A 19,269-nucleotide genomic window follows, 5' to 3' on the forward strand; every position below is an offset into this window, starting at 1 on the left:
CATGAGATGAAGGAAGAGGAGGAGGCTTTGGTAGAGGAGCTGAAGGATAAATGGGAAGAGGAGCTGGGGGAGGAGATTGAGGAGGGTCTGTGGGCTGATGCCCTAAGTAGTGTTAATTCTTCTTCCTCGTGTGCCAGGCTTAGCCTGATACAGTTTAAGGTGATTCACAGAGCGCATATGCCGGGGGCGAGGCTGAGTAGGTTCTTTGGGGTGGAGGACAGATGTGGGAGGTGCTCAGGAAACCCGGCGAACTATGCCCACATGTTCTGGTCGTGCCCGGCACTGGATGGGTTCTGGAGGGGAGTTGCGGGAACAGTATCTGAGGTGGTGAAAGTCCGGGTCAAGCCAAGTTGGGGGTTGGCACTATTTGGGGTAACGGACGAGCCGGGAGTGCAGGAGGCGAAAGAGGCCGGTATCCTGGCCTTTGCGTCCCTGGTAGCCCGGCGGAGGATCTTGCTATTGTGGAAAGACGCAAAGCCTCCCAGTGTGGAGGCCTGGATAAATGACATGGCTGGGTTCATTAAGCTGGAGAGGATAAAGTTTGCCTTGAGAGGGTCTGCGCAGGGGTTCATCAGGCGGTGACAACCGTTCCTAGACTACCTCGCGGAGCGTTAGATGGAGGCCAGTCAGCAGCAGCAGCAACCCAGGGGGGGAGGGGGGGGGGGGAGGGGAGGGGGGGACGTTTCTTTCGGGGGGGGGGTAGAAGGGTGGGCGGGGAAGTTTTTTTTCCTAGGGGCACTTGAGTAAGGAAATACATAAACATATGGGAAAGTCAATATGTGCGGGAGGAACCCTTTGTACAAAGTTCTGTATTATGTTGAATTGATATGTTTATGTCTTGCTATGCGACTTTTCTTTTCTTTTTTTTGTTATGGGGAGGGGGGGGTTTGAATGGTTGAAAATTTTTGTCGAAAAATTCTGAATAAACATATTTTTTTTAATTTTAAAAACAGAAGGCAAATGCAGACTTCCGGTGGCAGCCATGGAGGGGTTGGTCGCACATTTGATAGCTCCCGCCTGTAATGAGCTTTTGGACTTTTCCCCCGGTTTTTTCCGGATTTTATGGGATGAAGCAGTGAAGAGTGAGACAGTGAGGAGAAATCCCCCTCCGGTGTATGGAGAATTGGACCAGAAGTGGCCGTGTGAGAAGACAAAGTCCTATAAGGGAGACGCAAGCAGAGCTGGTAACACGGGACAGCGTGGCGGAGGGCAAGTGCCGCGGGGAGACGGCACAGTGGTCGACGGAGCAGCTGGTGAAGTTTTTCGAGGATTGCTTCGCCGAGCTGAAGGAGGACCCGATTAAGGCTTCGATTGATCAAGTGGTTCAGAATCAGGAAACCCACGGGAGAGCAATCCAGGAAGTCAAACAAAAGTTGTCTGAGCACGAGGAGTATATGACCGTGCTGGAAAGCAAGGTGGGGATGATGAACGACCGCCAGAAAAGAATGCAGGAGAAGCTGGAGGACCTGGAGAATAGGTCCAGGAGGCAGAATCTCAGAATTGTTGGCCTCCCTGAAGGCAGTGAGGGATCGGATTCCAGGGCCTATGTGACGGACATGTTGGAGAAGTTGATGGGGCCTGGGGCGTTCCCTCGGCCCCTGGAATTGAACAGAACGCACAGAGCCCTCGCGAGGAAGCCCAGAGCGAATGAACAGCCGAGGGCCATGGTGGTACGTTTTCACCGTTTCATGGACAAAGAACACGTTTTGCAGTGGGCGAAGAAAGAACGGAGCAGCAAGTGGGAGAACTGTGAGTTGCGCATTTATCAGGACCTGGGAGCCGATTTGGCCAAGAGGCGAGCTGGGTTCAATCAGGCAAAAACGACCCTCTTTAAGAAGGGGGTGAAGTTCGGGATGCTGTACCCGGCCCGTCTGTGGGTCACACATGAGGAACGGGACTTCTACTTTGAAACGCCAGATGAAGTATGAACTTTTATTAAAGAAATGAAGCTGGAGGTGAATTAAAAGATACTTAAGCCTTGGAGAAGTACTGTGGAAACGATTTGTAGTGCTGGATTGTAAGGCTAGTGAACTACTTAGAATGATCACTGGAATGAAGAGCTTGTCAGGACTCTGGGTCTGTACTTATTGGAGTTTAGAAGGATGAGGGGGGATCTTATTGAAACGTACAGGATACTGCGAGGCCTGGATAGAGTGGACGTGGAGAGGATGTTTCCACTTGTAGGAAAAACTAGAACCAGAGGACACCATCTCAGACTGAAGGGACGATCCTTTAAAACTGAGATGAGGAGGAATTTCTTCAGCCAGAGTTCTCAACCACTCCTCATACGACAAGCTCTTCATTCCCGGGATCATTCTTGTGAACCTCCTCTGGACCCTTTCCAAGGCCAACACATCCTTCCTTAGATACGGGGCCCAAAACTGCTCACAATACTCCAAATGGGGTCTGACCAGAGCTTTATACAGCCTCAGAAGTACATCCTTCGTCTTGTATTCTAGCCCTCTCGACATGAATGCTGACATTGCATTCGCCGCCTTAACTGCCGACTGAACCAGCACGTTAACCTAAAGGTGAATCTGTGGAACTCTTTGCTGCAGAAGGCTGTGGAGGCCAAATCACTGAGTGTCTTTAAGACAGAGATAGATAGGTTCTTGATTAATAATGGGACCAGGGGTTATGGGGAGAAGGCAGGAGAATGGGGATGAGAAGATATCAGCCATGATTGAATGGCGGAGCAGACTCGATGGGCCGAGTGGCCTAATTCTGCTCCTATGTCTTATGGTCTTATGGTCATCCCTCCCCTGCCTTCACCTCTGTTCCTCTTTGATTCTGTGTTCTGAACGTACTCTCACTCAGCAGTGAGTAATGTGTGCAATCATTGTCAAGATCCCAAATGCTCACTCGCAGCACTGGAAGTGTATCATTAACCAGCTCCTGTACATGTTACCAGTTGGTGAACAAAGTTGTCCTATAAGACTCCGCAGGATACCCGAAAGTGCAATGAAATTAATGTCTAGTTTTTGGCGGCCGTGCCAGGAATTGGTGATCATGAGACCAGGAGAACGTCAGTTTAACATCTCCTCCAAAAGACAAGACCTCCGACAGTGTAGCACTCCCTCCGTATCGCACTCCTTAGATCCACAGAATCCCTGCAGTGCAGAAAGAGGCCATTTGGCCCATTGGGTCTGTACCAACCCTCTGAAAGAGCACCCTATCTAGGCACACTCCCCCACCCTATCATTGTAACTCTACCTAACCTGCACATCTTTGGGCTGGGAGGAAATCGGAGCACCCGGAGGAAACCCACGCACACACGGGGAGAACGTGCAGACTCCGCACAGTCACCCAAAGCCGGAATCGAACCCGGGTCCCTGACGCTGTGAGGCAGCAGTGCTAACCACTGCGCCACCGTGCCGCCCCTTTCTGACTTAAAGTTGAGTGTGCGATGGAGTCAAGTTAACAAGTGGTTCAGTCAATGTTTCCATTGATGGATGAGCTGAATTCCAGTTCAACTGGAGTTTGTTGTGAGGTTGATTTTCAGCCAGTGGGGCAGTATCTGTATTGCTTTAGTCAGCGGCAATCAGCCGGTGAAGAGGGTAATTATTGTCATTGTTGAAGACAGAATGAAAATTGCGTTTAGCACAGCCATGGCTGAGGAAGAGAAGGAAGAAGTGCGAAGGAATAGGAGAGCTTATTTGATTGATCCTTCCTGTTGTTCCGTTCCTGGAGGAACAAGAAGAAGAGGCTTCACTGGGCTCGATGGGCCTTCAGTAAGTGGACGGAGACATTTGAGTGTGGAAGGTGTCACTCCTCCCCACCCACCTCAACCTGTAATGCGACCGCTAGCTGGTTGCTCCAGAACAGGAAATGCAGAACATCATGTCCAACCTGTAATGCCCCACTATTCAGAGGGTCGACAGGGGTCCGCGAGAATCCAGAAAATGATGGCCAGAATTTTAACACTTCTCTTCACACTTAACCCGCTGCCCCCCACAACCATCCTACTCTCAGGTTTGATGCCCGTTCTGCTGGCATTCGGTCATGCCAGGGCCACAGTTTTGGCCTGGCACAAGAAACCCCCAAATCCTTTTCATTGTGGGATGCTGGAGGAGGGGCAGAGAGCGAGAAAGGAAATCTGCAGTAACTATTAAAATAATGTTGACAGTACTAACATGAAAGTGTCTTCAGGCCCAGCTGAGTCTCGGCATTGTCTAAACTGTCCGGGTGCTGAACACAACTTTACTTTTCTCCTTCAGGTTCTCCAGAAAATTGGCAAAACCATGGAAACAAAAGATGAACAGTTTGAGCAGTGCGCAAACAGCTTCAACAAACAACAGGTACCACACCATCCTTCATAGCAACGGGGACGGCGTCCTCTTCCTGACACTGTGGGTACTCTAACTACTTCCTTCACAACTGGCAGTGCAACAGTCAGCTTAGCAACAGGTATCTCTCACATCATCCTGAGCAACAGGTGCCCTGACATCCTCCTTAGCAACAGGTGCCCTGACATCCTCCTTAGCAACAGGTATCTCTCACATCCTCCTTAGCAACAGGTATCTCCCACATCCTCCTTCGCAACAGGTATCACTCACATCATCCTGAGCAACAGGTGCCCTGACATCCTCCTTAGCAGCAGGTGCCCTGACACCCTCCTGAGCAACAGGTATCTCTCACATCCTCCTTAGCAACAGGTATCTCTCACATCCTCCTTAGCAACAGTATCTCTCACATCCTCCTTAGCAACAGGTATCTCTCACATCCTCCTTAGCAACAGGTATCTCTCACATCCTCCTTAGCAACAGGTATCTCTCACATCCTCCTTAGCAACAGTATCTCTCACATCCTCCTTAGCAACAGGTATCTCTCACATCCTCCTTAGCAACAGGTATCTCTCACATCCTCCTTAGCAACAGGTATCTCTGACATCATCCTTCGCAATAGGTATCACTCACATCATCCTTCGCAACAGGTATCTCTCACATCCTCCTTAGCAACAGGTATCTCTCACATCCTCCTTAGCAACAGTATCTCTCACATCCTCCTTAGCAACAGGTATCTCTCACATCCTCCTTAGCAACAGGTATCTCTCACATCCTCCTTAGCAACAGGTATCTCTGACATCATCCTTCGCAACAGGTATCACTCACATCCTCCTTAGCAACAGGTATCTCTCACATCCTCCTCAGCAACAGGTATCACTCACATCATCCTTAGCAACAGGTATCTCTCACATCCTCCTCAGCAACAGGTATATCTCACATCCTCCTTAGCATCAGGTATCTCTCACATCCTCCTTAGCAACAGGTATCGCTCACATCCTCCTCAGCAACTGGTATCGCTCACATCCTCCTTAGCAACAGGTATCTCTCACATCCTCCTCAGCAACAGGTATCACTCACATCCTCCTTCGCAACAGGTATCGCTCACATCCTCCTTAGCAACAGGTATCTCTCACATCCTCCTCAGCAACAGGTATCTCTCACATCCTCCTTAGCAACAGGTATCTCTCACATCCTCCTTCGCAACAGGTATCGCTCACATCCTCCTTAGCAACAGGTATCACTCACATCCTCCTCAGCAACAGGTATCTCTCACATCCTCCTTAGCAACAGGTATCGCTCACATCCTCCTCTGCAACAGGTATCTCTCACATCCTCCTTCGCAACAGGTATCACTCACATCCTCCTTAGCAACAGGTAACTCTCACATCCTCCTTAGCATCAGGTATCTCTCACATCCTCCTTAGCAACAGGTAACTCTCACATCCTCCTTAGCATCAGGTATCTCTCACATCCTCCTCTGCAACAGGTAACTCTCACATCCTCCTTAGCAACAGGTATCACTCACATCCTCCTCAGCAACAGGTATCTCTCACATCCTCCTTAGCAACAGGTATCTCTCACATCCTCCTTAGCAACAGGTATTACTCACATCCACCTCAGCAACAGGTATCTCTCACATCCTCCTTAGCAACAGGTATCGCTCACATCCTCCTTAGCAACAGGTATCGCTCACATCATCCTAAGCAACAGGTATCACTCACATCCTCCTTAGCAACAGGTATCTCTCACATCCTCCTCAGCAACAGGTATCACTCACATCCTCCTCCGCAACAGGTATCGCTCACATCCTCCTTAGCAACAGGTATCGCTCACATCCTTAGCAACAGGTATCGCTCACATCCTCCTTAGCAACAGGTATCACTCACATCCTCCTTAGCAACAGGTATCGCTCACATCCTCCTCAGCAACAGGTATCGCTCACATCCTCCTTAGCAACAGGTATCACTCACATCCTCCTCAGCAACAGGTATCTCTCACATCCTCCTTAGCAACAGGTATCGCTCACATCCTTAGCAACAGGTATCTCTCACATCCTCCTTAGCAACAGGCATCACTCACATCCTCCTCAGCAACAGGTATCTCTCACATCCTCCTTAGCAACAGGTATCACTCACATCCTCCTTAGCAACAGGTATCGCTCACATCCTCCTTAGCAACAGGTATCTCTCACATCCTCCTCAGCAACAGGTATCTCTCACATCCTCCTTAGCAACAGGTATCGCTCACATCCTCCTTAGCAACAGGTATCTCTCACATCCTCCTTAGCAACAGGTATCGCTCACATCCTCCTTAGCAACAGGTATCGCTCACATCCTCCTTAGCAACAGGTATCGCTCACATCCTCCTTAGCAACAGGTAACACTCACATCCTCCTTAGCAACAGGTATCTCTGACATCATCCTTAGCAACAGTATCTCTCACATCCTCCTTAGCAACAGGTATCTCTCACATGCTCCTGAGCAACAGGTGCCCTGACATCCTCCTTAGCAACAGGTATCACTCACATCCTCCTTAGCAACAGGTATCGCTCACGTCATCCTTAGCAACAGGTATCTCTGACATCATCCTTAGCAACAGTATCTCTCACATCCTCCTTAGCAACAGGTATCTCTCACATGCTCCTGAGCAACAGGTGCCCTGACATCCTCCTTAGCAACAGGTATCACTCACATCCTCCTTAGCAACAGTATCTCTCACATCCTCCTTAGCAACAGGTATCTCTCACATGCTCCTGAGCAACAGGTGCCCTGACATCCTCCTTAGCAACAGGCATCACTCACATCCTCCTCAGCAACAGGTATCTCTCGCATCCTCCTTAGCAACAGGTATCGCTGACATCCTCCTTCGCAACAGGTATCGCTCACATCCTCCTTAGCAACAGGTATCGCTCACATCCTCCTTAGCAACAGGCATCACTCACATCCTCCTTAGCAACAGGTATCTCTCGCATCCTCCTTAGCAACAGGTATCGCTGACATCCTCCTCAGCAACAGGTATCACTCACATCCTCCTTAGCAACAGGTATCGCTCACATCCTCCTCAGCAACAGGTATCTCTCACATCCTCCTTCGCAACAGGTATCTCTCACATCATCCTGAGCAACAGGTATCGCTCACATCCTCCTTCGCAACAGGTATCACTCACATCATCCTGAGCAACAGGTATCTCTCACATCCTCCTTCGCAACAGGTATCACTCACATCATCCTGAGCAACAGGTATCGCTCACATCCTCCTCAGCAACAGGTATCGCTCACATCATACTTAGCAACAGGTATCTCTCACATCCTCCTTAGCAACAGGTACCCTGACATCCTCCTTAGCAACAGATGCCCTGACATCCTCCTTAGCAACAGGTACCCTGACATCCTCCTTAGCAACAGGTTTTCTGACATCCTCCTTAGCAACAGGTGTCCTGACGTCCTCCTTAGCAACAGGTGTTCTGACGTTCTTCTTAGCAACAGGTTCTTTGACATCTTCCATGGCAACAGGTGTTCTGAATTCCTCCTTAGAAACACGTGCACTAACACCCTCCTTAGTAACTGATGCTCTGACATCCTCCTTAGCAACAGGTGTCCTGACATCCTCCAAAGCAACAGGTATTTTGACATTCTCCATGGGAACAGGTGCTCTGACGTCTTCCTTAGCAACAGGCACACTGACATCCTCCTTAGCAATAGGTATCTCTCACATCCTCCTTAGCAACAGGTGCTTTGTGATCATCCCTTGCAACAAGCACTTTGACACCCCTCCTAGCAACGGTGTCAGCTCCATCCTTTTAGTAACCTCCTTCCCTGGAAAAGTCGATTCAAGTTCTGCCTGGGCATTGGCTCAGCTCTCTGCGTACTCCTGAGTCTGACTGCCTCGGGGAGCTGCAATAAAGCATGTGCTCCAACACCTGTGCAAGCAGTGCAGCGCAGAATCACGCAGCAACGCCAGCAACCGCTAACCGCGCCAAGCAGCTCTTGAATAGGCTGCAGCAGCTCAGTGAGCCGACAGCAGCTGCTAGGTTTCTCGTTTTACCTGCGCAATGAAGGCAGCAAAGCAGCAAACGTGGCAGTTTGCTGAGCAGGCCCTGGAAGGTTCTATGGAGTGGGTGCGAGAGAGGAATTAATGAGTGGAATGGACAACTATTCCCCCTTCCCATCCACACACCCCCTCGCATCTTCCATCATCCCAAAACATCACTTGCAGCAGGAATGGGAGGAAGTGCTGGAGAGGGTCAGCTATGTTTCCTGAATCCACAGGGCCTGGTCGGATCGAGGGAGGTGATGTTGTGTTGAGGTAAGATTAAAACACACGTGTGTGCGTCAAGCATTCGGTACAAATAGCTCTGCAAGTTATTCTCCTGAAAAGTCATTAACTGAGTTTTAACCATCGCCTAGAAATTATGTCAAGGAACGACGCAAGCTGTAACTGCCCACACAAGGTAGGAAAGCACATAGCCCCTGGATGCCCGTTGATTTTGAATCGGGCTGTGTGGTCTTGCTACTGGGCGCTGCCACCATCTTACATTATTACCTCAACGCAATCAGGATTAGATGGCCCACATCTGGCAGGAGCCACAGCTGGACTGGCAGCGATGAAGGCAGAAGCATCCTCTCAGCTCATTCCGGGAATTCGACCCCGGCTGCACTGGGATCGAAAGCTAGCCCCCATAACGGTAACCATGGCAATGGCCATCACCCGCTGTAAAATCCCATCTGGTTCTTTTTTTCAATTAATTTACGGGATGTGGGTGTCGCTGGTTAGGCCAACAATTATTGCCCATCCCTAGTTGCCCTTGGGAAGGTGGTGGTGAGCTGCCTTCTTGAACTGCTGTGGTGTAAGTACACCCACAGTGCTGTTAGGGAGGGAGTTCCAGGATGTTGCCCCAGCGACAGTGAAGGAACGGCGATATATTTCCAAGTCAGGATGGTGAGTGACTTGGAGGGGAACCTCCAGGTGGTGGGGTTCCCAGGTATCTGCTGCTCTTGTCCTTCTCGATGGTAGAGGTCGTGGGTTTGGAAGGTGCTGCCTAAGGAACCTTGGTGAGTTACTGCAGTGCATCTTGTAGACGGTACACACGGCTGCTACTGTGCGTCGGTGGTGGAGGGAGTGAATGTTTGTGGAAGGGATAGCAATCAAGCGGGGCTGCTTTGTCCTGGATGGTGTTGAGCTTCTTGAATGTTGTTGGAGCTGCGCTCATCCAGGCAAGTGGAGAGTATTCCATCACACTCCTGACTTGTGCCTTGTAGATGGTGGACAGGCTTTGGGGGGTCAGGAGGCGAGCCCTTTCGGGAAGGAAATCTGCCGTCCTTACCTGGTCTGGCCTATATGTGACTCCAGACCCACAGCAATGTGGTTGACTCTTAACTGCCCTCTGAGATGGCCCCCGCGAGCCCCCGTGAGTCACGAGTTGTATCAAACCCTTACAGAATAGTTGAACCACATGGACTGCGGTGGTTCAAGGCGGCTCACCCCAACCTTCTCGAGGGGCAATTAGGGATGGGCAATCAATGCTGGCCTGGCCAGCGATATACACATTCTATGAAAGGATAGATGAAAAAAAAATAGAATTTTTGATCAAGTGACAGAGATGAAGGAAATGCGATGGATGTTGTCTATATGGACTTTGATCAAAATACCAAAAAAAGGGCTGGGTTACGAAATGGAATAGGAGGATCAGTGTCCAATTGGATTTAAAAAAACAGTGAGTTGTGGTAAACGGTTAATTTTCAGACTGGAGGGTGGTGGACAATGTGTTCCCCAAGGCTCAGTGCTGGGACTGCTGCTTTGTGTGCTGTATATAAATAGCTTGGATATTGGAATACAGAGAACATTTTCACAATTCACACATGATTCCAAACTTGGAGGAAGGGCAAACAGTGAGGAAATTGTTAATCCATTCCAACAGAAGATAGATGGGCTAGCAGAATGGGCAGGCAAGTGGCAGATACAATTTAATACAGAGAAGTGTGAGGTGATACAGTTTGGCAGAAGGGTTAGGGAGATGCAATACAGACTTAATGACACAGCTCTAAAGAGTGTGCATGAATAGAGGGACCTGGGGACACATGTGTATAGATATTTGGAGATGACAGGGACATATTGAGAGTTTAGCAAAGCATAGGGCAGCACGGAAGCATGGTGGTTAGCACAATTGCTTCACAGCTCCAGGGTCCCAGGTTCAATTCCCGGCTTGGTTCACTGTCTGTGCGGAGTCTGCACGTCCTCCCCGTGTCTGCGTGGGTTTCCTCCGGGTGCTCCGGTTTCCTCCCACAGTCCAAAGATGTGCAGGTTAGGTGGATTGGCCATGCTAATGTTGCTAACTTTGGTTGGCTCTTAATTTGTTGCCCGTTGTGTCTTTACTTAATTTGCTCTGTTTCTATAACCTTTGCTCGAGAGTCGCCAGGTATCTTTATGATACCACCACGCGGTTCAAGTTCAAGTACTGATCAATAACTCAATACACCAGTTAGTAAGTTTCAAATCAAAACACATTTATTATACACAGTCAATCACTACTCATGCATAAACTCTACTTTCTAGACTATCTCTAACACTAAAAGGCCTATACTTAGCTTGGAACTGGCCCACCAGGTCAGGGGAACAAATGGCCTTTCGTTCGGGTTCTGAGTCTGCAGGCTTCAAAGCTGGTATAGACTGGTAGCTCGGAGCGCCTATCTCGCAGCGAGCGTTGACTGGAGACTGGAGGCTGGCAGGGACTGGTAGCTCGGAGCGCCTATCCCGCAGCGAGCGTTGACTGGAGACTGGAGGCTGGCAGGGACTGGTAGCTCGGAGCGCCTATCTCGCAGCGAGCGTTGACTGGAGACTGGAGGCTGGCAGGGACTGGTAGCTCGGAGCGCCTATCCCGCAGCGAGCGTTGACTGGAGACTGGAGGCTGGCAGGGACTGGTAGCTCGGAGCGCCTATCTCGCAGCGAGCGTTGACTGGAGACTGGAGGCTGGCAGGGACTGGTAGCTCGGAGCGCCTATCCCACAGCGAGCGTTGACTGGAGACTGGAGGCTGGCAGGGACTGGTAGCTCGGAGCGCCTATCTCGTAGCGAGCGTTGACTGGAGACTGGAGGCTGGTATGGACTGGTAGCTCGGAGCGTCTATCTCGTAGCGTGCGTTGACTGGAGACTGGAGGCTGGCAGGGACTGGTAGCTCGGAGCACCTATCTCGCAGCGAGCGTTGACTGGAGACTGGAGGCTGGCAGGGACTGGTAGCTCGGAGCGCCTATCCCGCAGCGAGCGTTGACTGGAGACTGGAGGCTGGCAGGGACTGGTAGCTCGGAGCGCCTATCTCGCAGCGAGCATTGACTGGAGACTGGAGGCTGGCAGGGACTGGTAGCTCGGAGCGCCTATCTCGTAGCGTGCATTGACTGGAGACTGGAGGCTGGCAGGGACTGGTAGCTAGGAGCGCCTATCCCGTAGCGAGCGTTGACTGGAGACTTACTTGGCTGTTGCGGCAGCTTAGGCAGGTCACGGTCAAGGGTTGGTTCGAGTTGCTGAGTGACCCTGCCAAGAAGGACAAATTGAACTTGGGGACTCTATTTTTTAGTCCCGAGGGGCTTCACGCCCTTTTGGGCGGACCCCGTACCTGGTTCCAAGTGATTGGACTGCATTCCGATCACTTGGATCGATTTCTCCAATACTGGAGCTGTTCCCTGATCGCTGGGCGGTCCCTAGGTGTCCGTTGGCCTTCCTTTGTCTTGGCTCCTGCTGGCACCGAGGAGTCTGGCTTGGCCTAGTTTACCTTAACTGTTTCCAATTGTTCCCGGGGATCACTCATTAGTATGCAGATGGTCGTTAGTTTCGGTGCTGTCTGGGTTTCTGCAAAGTCTAATACACAGGAAACTTTGCACCTGCTAGTTTTTCCTGGCTTGACTGAATTTCCCTGCAGTCTTTGCGGACCTCAATTTTAAGTCGGGAAGTGGCCGACCCAGGTGGCTACACCCCCTCCTTGTGATCCCTAACGCGAAGCGTGAAGGATCACATAACTGCGTTGTCTTCACTCCCTGACCCAGCGAGCACTCTTCCATGGTCTCTACACTGACCATAACTATGTCTGAAAAAATTTTAACGAACAATTCTAAGTGGTGCTGTGTCACAAGAGGGGGCATGCATTACTACATTAAAAAACGGTACCTCTAACTATCTTTCATAAACTACACTCATTTAAACATCCAATCATACTAACTTCCTAACAATACAAAAATAATAGCAGCATTCACATTTTCCTCTGGCTTGGAGGTCAAACACAGAGTTGTACAATCATTTTTATTTACAAATGACGCAAACAAATGTTCTTTATTGTAGATCCAGGGGTTCGGGGGCCTGGTGAAAACCGAAAATAGGGGATCTCATCCTGTATACCGGGGTGCGAGAGCGGTAGGCTCTCCTTCGCCATTTCCTCATGCGGATAGTCTGTACGATGCTGCAGAATATCGCCAATGCTAAAAGGGATTCAATTACGTATGAAAGGGAGTACCATGTTCTAAACCTATCACACCATGATGGTGTGTTGTTACTTGTCACTGGGCTCTGGGTGCTATGGGGAAGTGAATCATTGACGGCCGGGAGGGTTGCGGGTCAGGGGGTTCGCGTCCGCGCGTAACCGAATACACATTATAACGAAAAACACGTATGATGTCTTCATTGTTCTCTTCTTTCTTCTCTTCGCTTCCTTTTTGTCTCTTCTCTCTTCCTGGAGCTTCTGGAATTCTGTGGATCAAGCATAGTTTCTGTTACTATCTTGTTTAATATCTTGTACGTTAGCATGTCTGTCTTTTAGTGCCAATTTCCCTTTATAATTGGTCACCATGTGTGACCCCCTCATTTTTATTTTTTAAAAACCGAATATTTGGACTAGACATCGAAGAGATACTGCCGTACTGCGAGCCGTCTCGCAGCCTGTGTGATTTACCATCCCAGTGTTTGAGGATGCAAATAGCTTAGAGAAGCAACCTATGGGTTGCCAAAACCAAACAAAAGAACTTTGAACGTAACGAGCCAAAATGGGGTGCGTATGGGCCGCAGCGGGTAAGATTTGGATGGGATCCCCGGGTAGGACGGTGATCAGTGCCGTATGTGCTCTACCCGAGCGTAGCTGAGCAGAGGGGGGTCCTCAGGCAGGGCGGGGACCAATGCCGTTTCTCCACTGCCTGAGCAACCAGCAAGAACGGGCAAAAATGTAGTCATCGTGGGGGGCTGCTGTAAAGGTTCTACCATCGAACCAGAAGAGCAGTTATGAACGGGGGTCTGGCAAGCTCTCAGCGGTTTCTGACGATAAGCGTGCTGGCAAGTTTTCACAGGTTTCTGCCGACAAATATGGCGTGTGGCCGTGGAAGCGGTTTAAACTGAAACAAAGAACATTAGGCAAACATAAACAAACAAACATGCAACGAATATCGTGCAGGTTCCATCAGAAAGACACCGTTTCTCCCAAGCGGTTCCTTTTAAAACATCATCTGGACACCTCAGTTATCGGTTGCGAACAGGGTCGCAAAGGGGTTCTCATTTTGGAAGTCAGACTCAATGTCCTCATCTTCTCCCAGATGCCATACTCTGGAATGGATGAGGATTGCGAAAGCTGCATGGTGTGACTTAGGGTCCATCTCGTCGTTTCGGACGAGCCTGTACGAATTGTCACGGTGCCAAATAGTCGTGTCTAATTCTGTGGGGACAGAGTCGTCATCGTAGGGTGGTGGTCTTTGGTGGGGTTTGTTGAGGAATGTGATGAGGAAGGGATCACTCGAATCGTGGTCAGATTCACTGGGTGTGGGTCCTGTTGCCTGGGGATAGTGGGGAGGCTGCTGTGGCTATTGCCTGAGTCACAGTCGCTGTCGCTGCTGCTGCTGTCTGTGGGCATTCGGGGCGGAGTCTAGAGCTCGGGGGTGGAGTCGAGGAGTCCATGGATGGGGTGGACGTGTTGGGGGAGGGTAGGGATACGTTGGCTGTGGGGGGGGGCGTGGTCTGCTGCCTTGAGCATGACGTGGTGTGCGTGGTTAGACTGCGAGCCATATGCCTTGGGCTGGTTAATATGGAACCACGCGGTCCTCCTGTTGGGGTACTTAATCTTATAAACGGAGGGGCTTTGTCCGCAACGGAGTACGGACCCGAATACTTCGGTGACAGGAACGTGCTGGGGTTGTAAATGGAGAGCATGACCTGCTGTCCTACTTCAAACTCAGTCGCAGGCACTGTCTTGTCAAAACAGGCCTTGCTCTGTTTCTTCCTGGTGCCTAATTTTACTGCGGCTGCTAGCTGAGCCGTTTTTACATTCTCTACTAATTGTTTCACTGCGTTCTCGTGTGTGAGGGCCGTCACTTCGGGGCTGGTCAAGTCAAGTCCTAATAAAAATTCTGTGCCTTTCATGGGGCGTCCGGTCATGAGAGTGTGTGGGGTGTATCCTGTGGATGTCGAAACAGTGTTAAGCAAAAACATTAGTGCAAAAGGGGGGACGGAATCCCAAGTGGTGCTGTTTTGTTGGACCATTTTCCTGAGGGTTGCTTTTAGGGTCCGATTCATTCGCTCCACGATACCACTTGACTGGGGGTGGTATGCGTGGTGGAATTTTTGGGTAATGCCAAATATCGTGAGGACGTTCTTCATGACACGTCCCGTAACATGGGAACCTTGATCCGATTCAATGCTGTAGGGGAGTCCCCATCTCGTAAAGATGTGGTGGGTTAAAATCTTAGCTGTGGTCTTTGCCGTGTTTGTTCTAGATGGGAATGCTTCTACCCATTTCGTAAACGTGTCTATAACAACTAACACATACTTGTGACCATTCCTGCTCGGGGGCAATGGTCCTGTAAAATCAATCTGGAGGTTAGTCCAGGGGCCATTAGCGGGGCGGGTGTGGCTAAGCTGAGCTTTCTTTGCGTAACTGTCCGGATTGTTTTGGGCACAGATAAGGCAATTTTCCACATAGTGCGTGACGTCTTCTTTTAAATTCGGCCACCAACAGAGCTGCCTGAGGTGGGCTGTAGTGGGGTCAATTCCCTGATGCCCATGACTATCATGGAACAAACAAATAAGCTGATTCCTGTTCTGTTCAGGAACCACATAAAGGACGTCTTTTAGGACCACACCGTCATGTGTGGTCAGTGCATTTTTAAACCTATCGTATGGGGCTGGAAATTTTCCTTTTAAAATCTCCCTGAGATTACGATCTTGCTTCTGGGCCTGCACTAAATCCTCGATATTAGTCTGTGAGACCTGAACTGCATTCACTGGGGCGCTTTCGGGGGGGGGGTTCCAAAAATGTCCATGTCTGGAACCTGCTTTAGCCAGTGTGTCGGCTTTACATTTCCAGGTGGGGTCCTGGAACAGTGATCTCCCGTCCCTGCAAAAGAAGGGTCCAGGCTGCTCTGATCTGGCTTACTGTACCGTCCTTAAGTTGTCCGTCTAGTAAAAGTTGGGTGGGGGTGTGTTCCGTGAGGATTGTGATGGGGTTCAGTCCGGTGATATATGAAAAGTATTGAACTGCCCAGAAAACTGCGAGCAGGTGCCTGTCACAGGCCGAAAATCCCTGCTCCACAGGATCTAAAACTCTGGAGGCGTAAGCCATGGGTCTTAACTGTTCGTGCCGTTCCTGGAGGAGCACGGCTGAAAGGGTACGCTCTGTGCTAGCTATATCTATAGCATAGGGGGAAAGCAGGTCTGGAACCTGTAGTGCGGGGGCTGCAATGAGTGCGCGCTTTAAAGAATCTACGGCATCCGTATGCTGTGGAAGCCATTCCCAAGGGGCTCCTTTCTTTAGGAGTTCCGAGAGGGGTGCTGCTTTGGTGGCAAAACCGTCAATATTGTTTTGGCAGTAGCCAACCAGTCCTAAAAACGACAGGAGGGCTGAAACATTCTGGGGAAGGGGCAATTTGACAATCAAGTCAATTCGTTTATGCTCAATCTCACGTTTACCATGCGTGATAATCGTTCCCAAATATACCACTTTGTTTTCCAACATTTGGGCTTTTTTGGGGTTCACTTTACATCCAATTTGTTGTGGGAATTCGGACAGAAGCTCGATGTGCTGTGCCTTGGTGTCTGTCTGCAGTAATAGGTCGTCTACATACTGGACCAGACATTCGGGGCGAGAAAATGTTGATAAACCATTGGCCAGCTGTCGGTGGAAAATGGAGGGGGAGTAGTGGAATCCTTGTGGAAGGCATGTCCACGTGTACTGCTGACCTTTAAAAGTGAAGGCAAATTTGTACTGGCACGCTTTTGCCAATGGAATGGACCAGAATGCGTTACTGATGTCCAAAACTGTAAAATATCGTGAGTTGAGTCCCTGTTTGAGCATGGTCTCGGGACTTGTGGCTACCGTGGGGGCTGCTGCGGGGGTGATTTTGTTGAGTTCCCGGTAATCGATGGTCAGTCGCCATGATCGATCGGGCTTTCTCACTGGCCGAATCGGGGCATTATTAGTAGAGGCTACCGATCTAAGTACGCCTTGTTCTAATAAGCTGTCAATAACCTTTGAGATTTCTCCCTCTGCCTCTTGGGGAAATCCATATTGCTTCTGGGGTCTAGGGTCAGGTCCTGTTATTTGAACCGAACCAGCCACCCTGCCGCAGTCATGTTTATGACTTGCAAATGCTGTCCTGTTTTTCTGGAGAACTGCCCTAACCTGTTTGTCTGCACTAATTGTGGTCGGGTCGAACCAAAATTCGCCGACTGCGCTAATCTTATTTGCATACTCACCTAGTGTGAGCGTTGCGGGGGCTCTTGCTGACTTTGTCATTGTCCAGACACATTGATTTACTGGGTCAAATGAAAGGTAGTGGGAGTTCATGAAATCGATGCCCAAAATGTGTTCTGCTGTGTGGGGCAGATCGACCAAAACTATGGGGTGTTTTGTTGTAATATTGCCAATTTGAAGGGGTACAGGGTCTGTGATGTGTCCCTGTTGTGAGTGGCCTGTGAAGCCGCTGAGGGTGATTGTGGCTGTAGTGGGCCACGTGTCTTTATGGAACATGGTGGAGGAATTAATTGTGGTGCGGGACCCTCCTGTGTCCCAGAGAAATTCGATGGGCTGTCCCCGTATTTTCGCTGCAACTACTGGTCGGCCGGACCTATCCCAAAGGGTGTCGCAGACCCAGGTGGGGGAGCCCGAACACCGTCAGTCAGTTCCGTTCATGTCTGTCTGGTCTGAACGGGTGCTTACACTATGTATGGGCTTTGTCCTGTTTCTATTCAGAGTGCCTGCCTGCTGGGCTCTCTGTGGCTTTCGTGGGGCATTGCACTCTCGTGCAAAGTGACCTAATTGTCCACAGTTGTAACACTCCTGTGGTTTCTGTGGGGGGCTGTTCACGCCTTCGTTCACCCATGCGGGGTTCTGGTGTGCTTTAACTGCTTGGATATCTGCCTCTGCCTGCTGTTCTTCGGGTTTTCTAATCGCGGGTTTGTTGTGGACAGATTGCTCCCAGGGGCGGGACAACCTTTTAAAAACCCATTTTTCGTTGTGCGCTTCTTTCAAGGGGTCATAATTGGTACAGAATTTTTGTCCTGCCTCTGTGGCATGGGAGATGAGGGTGCGGGTCATGTCTGGGGACAAATGGGCGCGGCCTAAGTTTCCGAAAACGGCTATAAAATAGATCCACAGGCGTCCAGCAAACGCTGTGGGGTGTTCTGTCTGCTTCTGCCTGCACTTATTCAGGCCTTCTACGGGGTCACCTCTGTTATAACCGATCGCGTCTAGGATCGCCGTGTGCATCTCTGCAAGGGTGCCTCCTCCTACATTCTGTGGGTCGGGAAGGCCTGCTACAACAGAAGGGTCTAAGCTTCAAACTGTGAGTTTCACTTCTCACGCTCATCCAGACCGTACATGGTCGCCTGCTGCTTCACTCTAGCAAAGAAGTGGTGGGGGTCTGAGGTGGGGAGGAACGGTGTGATCTTTTCGCACGCGTCCCGTAATTGGGTCACGGTTAAGGGGGCGGTGTAAAGAAATTCTGCGTCTCCGTCTGATGTGACTGTGCGGTGGGTAGTGACTGGATTCATGGGTGCCTGATCTATCTGCTCTGTGGGGGGTTGGGGTGCTTTTCTCCTTTGGGGCTTTCCTTGCGCACATGTTCCCTGAACATACCTATGCGCGGTTTTGTTTAGTTCTTGCCAATCAGGGCCATCTTCCTCATCTAATTGGGATCCAAAGGTGCTTTGAAACCCATTTTGCACTGAAAGCAAAGACTGTAGTTCCGCAATCTGCTTCCTGCATTTTGAATGATCCACTGAGCTGTGTCTGTGCTCCGTGGTGGCAGCATGGAGTGCTCTTAACGCTGCTTTTAAATCACTGCACTGCCTTTGCAATGCCTCTACCTGTTTCTCTGTCTCTTCTCTTACCAGGACTGGACGCTGCGTGTCCTGATGGGCCTTATCGTATTGAGTTTGGAAGCTGCTCAGGTGCGCTAGACAAAACTGGTGTGCCCACTTGGCATCATCCACCTCTCCGTCCTTTGCTGCCAACTTCCTTCTTAATTCTATATTCTCTCTCTCGATCTCACTAACATCGACCTTACTCATTCGATGTCTCTCTCCTATCTTTTTGCGGAGCGTCCGAACGACCTCCTCTGTGCCTCGCAATTGTGCCAGACAGGACACGATTGCCATCGGCTTGCGAGCTTTGCCTAAGCTCTTCTTATGGATCTCTGACAGGTTCTCCCACCAAGTATGTCCTATACTCCCGGGTCCTGTTTCCTCATTATCACAGAATTCACTCCAAAGGGGCCATCCTTTCCCTTTGAGATATTTTCTGATCTCTTCTTCCCAAATGGGACACTGTCCTACTCTGCTGCTGGTCGCTGCGACCACGAATTCCTGGGGGTTCATAACGCGTTCCATTGCCTTCATTGCCATTTTTCCTATCTGAATGCTCTCTTTTAAAATTTGGAACGAGGGGTACGAAGGCGGTGCTGTAAACACGGGTACGGCGTTCGCTATTTTCCGGAATACAAACTCCCGACAGTTTTTCGCAACAAAA

The 19,269-nt window shown here is 50.1% G+C and overlaps 1 protein-coding gene across 2 annotated transcripts in view; it reads left to right on the forward strand.

Annotated features, from left to right (window-relative positions):
* LOC140405312 (uncharacterized) overlaps positions 1–19,269 on the forward strand; it is a 266,780-nt gene that overhangs the window by 140,992 nt on the left and 106,519 nt on the right. Inside the window, exon 2 of one of the 2 annotated variants that reach the window (XM_072493602.1) lies at positions 4,218–4,298. The exons of the other annotated variant lie outside the window; for it this stretch is intronic. Coding sequence (XP_072349703.1) covers positions 4,218–4,298 — 81 coding nt within the window. The remainder of the gene's footprint in view (positions 1–4,217; positions 4,299–19,269) is intronic. 2 annotated transcript variants of the gene reach the window in all.

The sequence above is a fragment of the Scyliorhinus torazame genome, chromosome X, assembly GCF_047496885.1.
Source record: "Scyliorhinus torazame isolate Kashiwa2021f chromosome X, sScyTor2.1, whole genome shotgun sequence".
Lineage (NCBI taxonomy): Eukaryota > Metazoa > Chordata > Chondrichthyes > Carcharhiniformes > Scyliorhinidae > Scyliorhinus > Scyliorhinus torazame.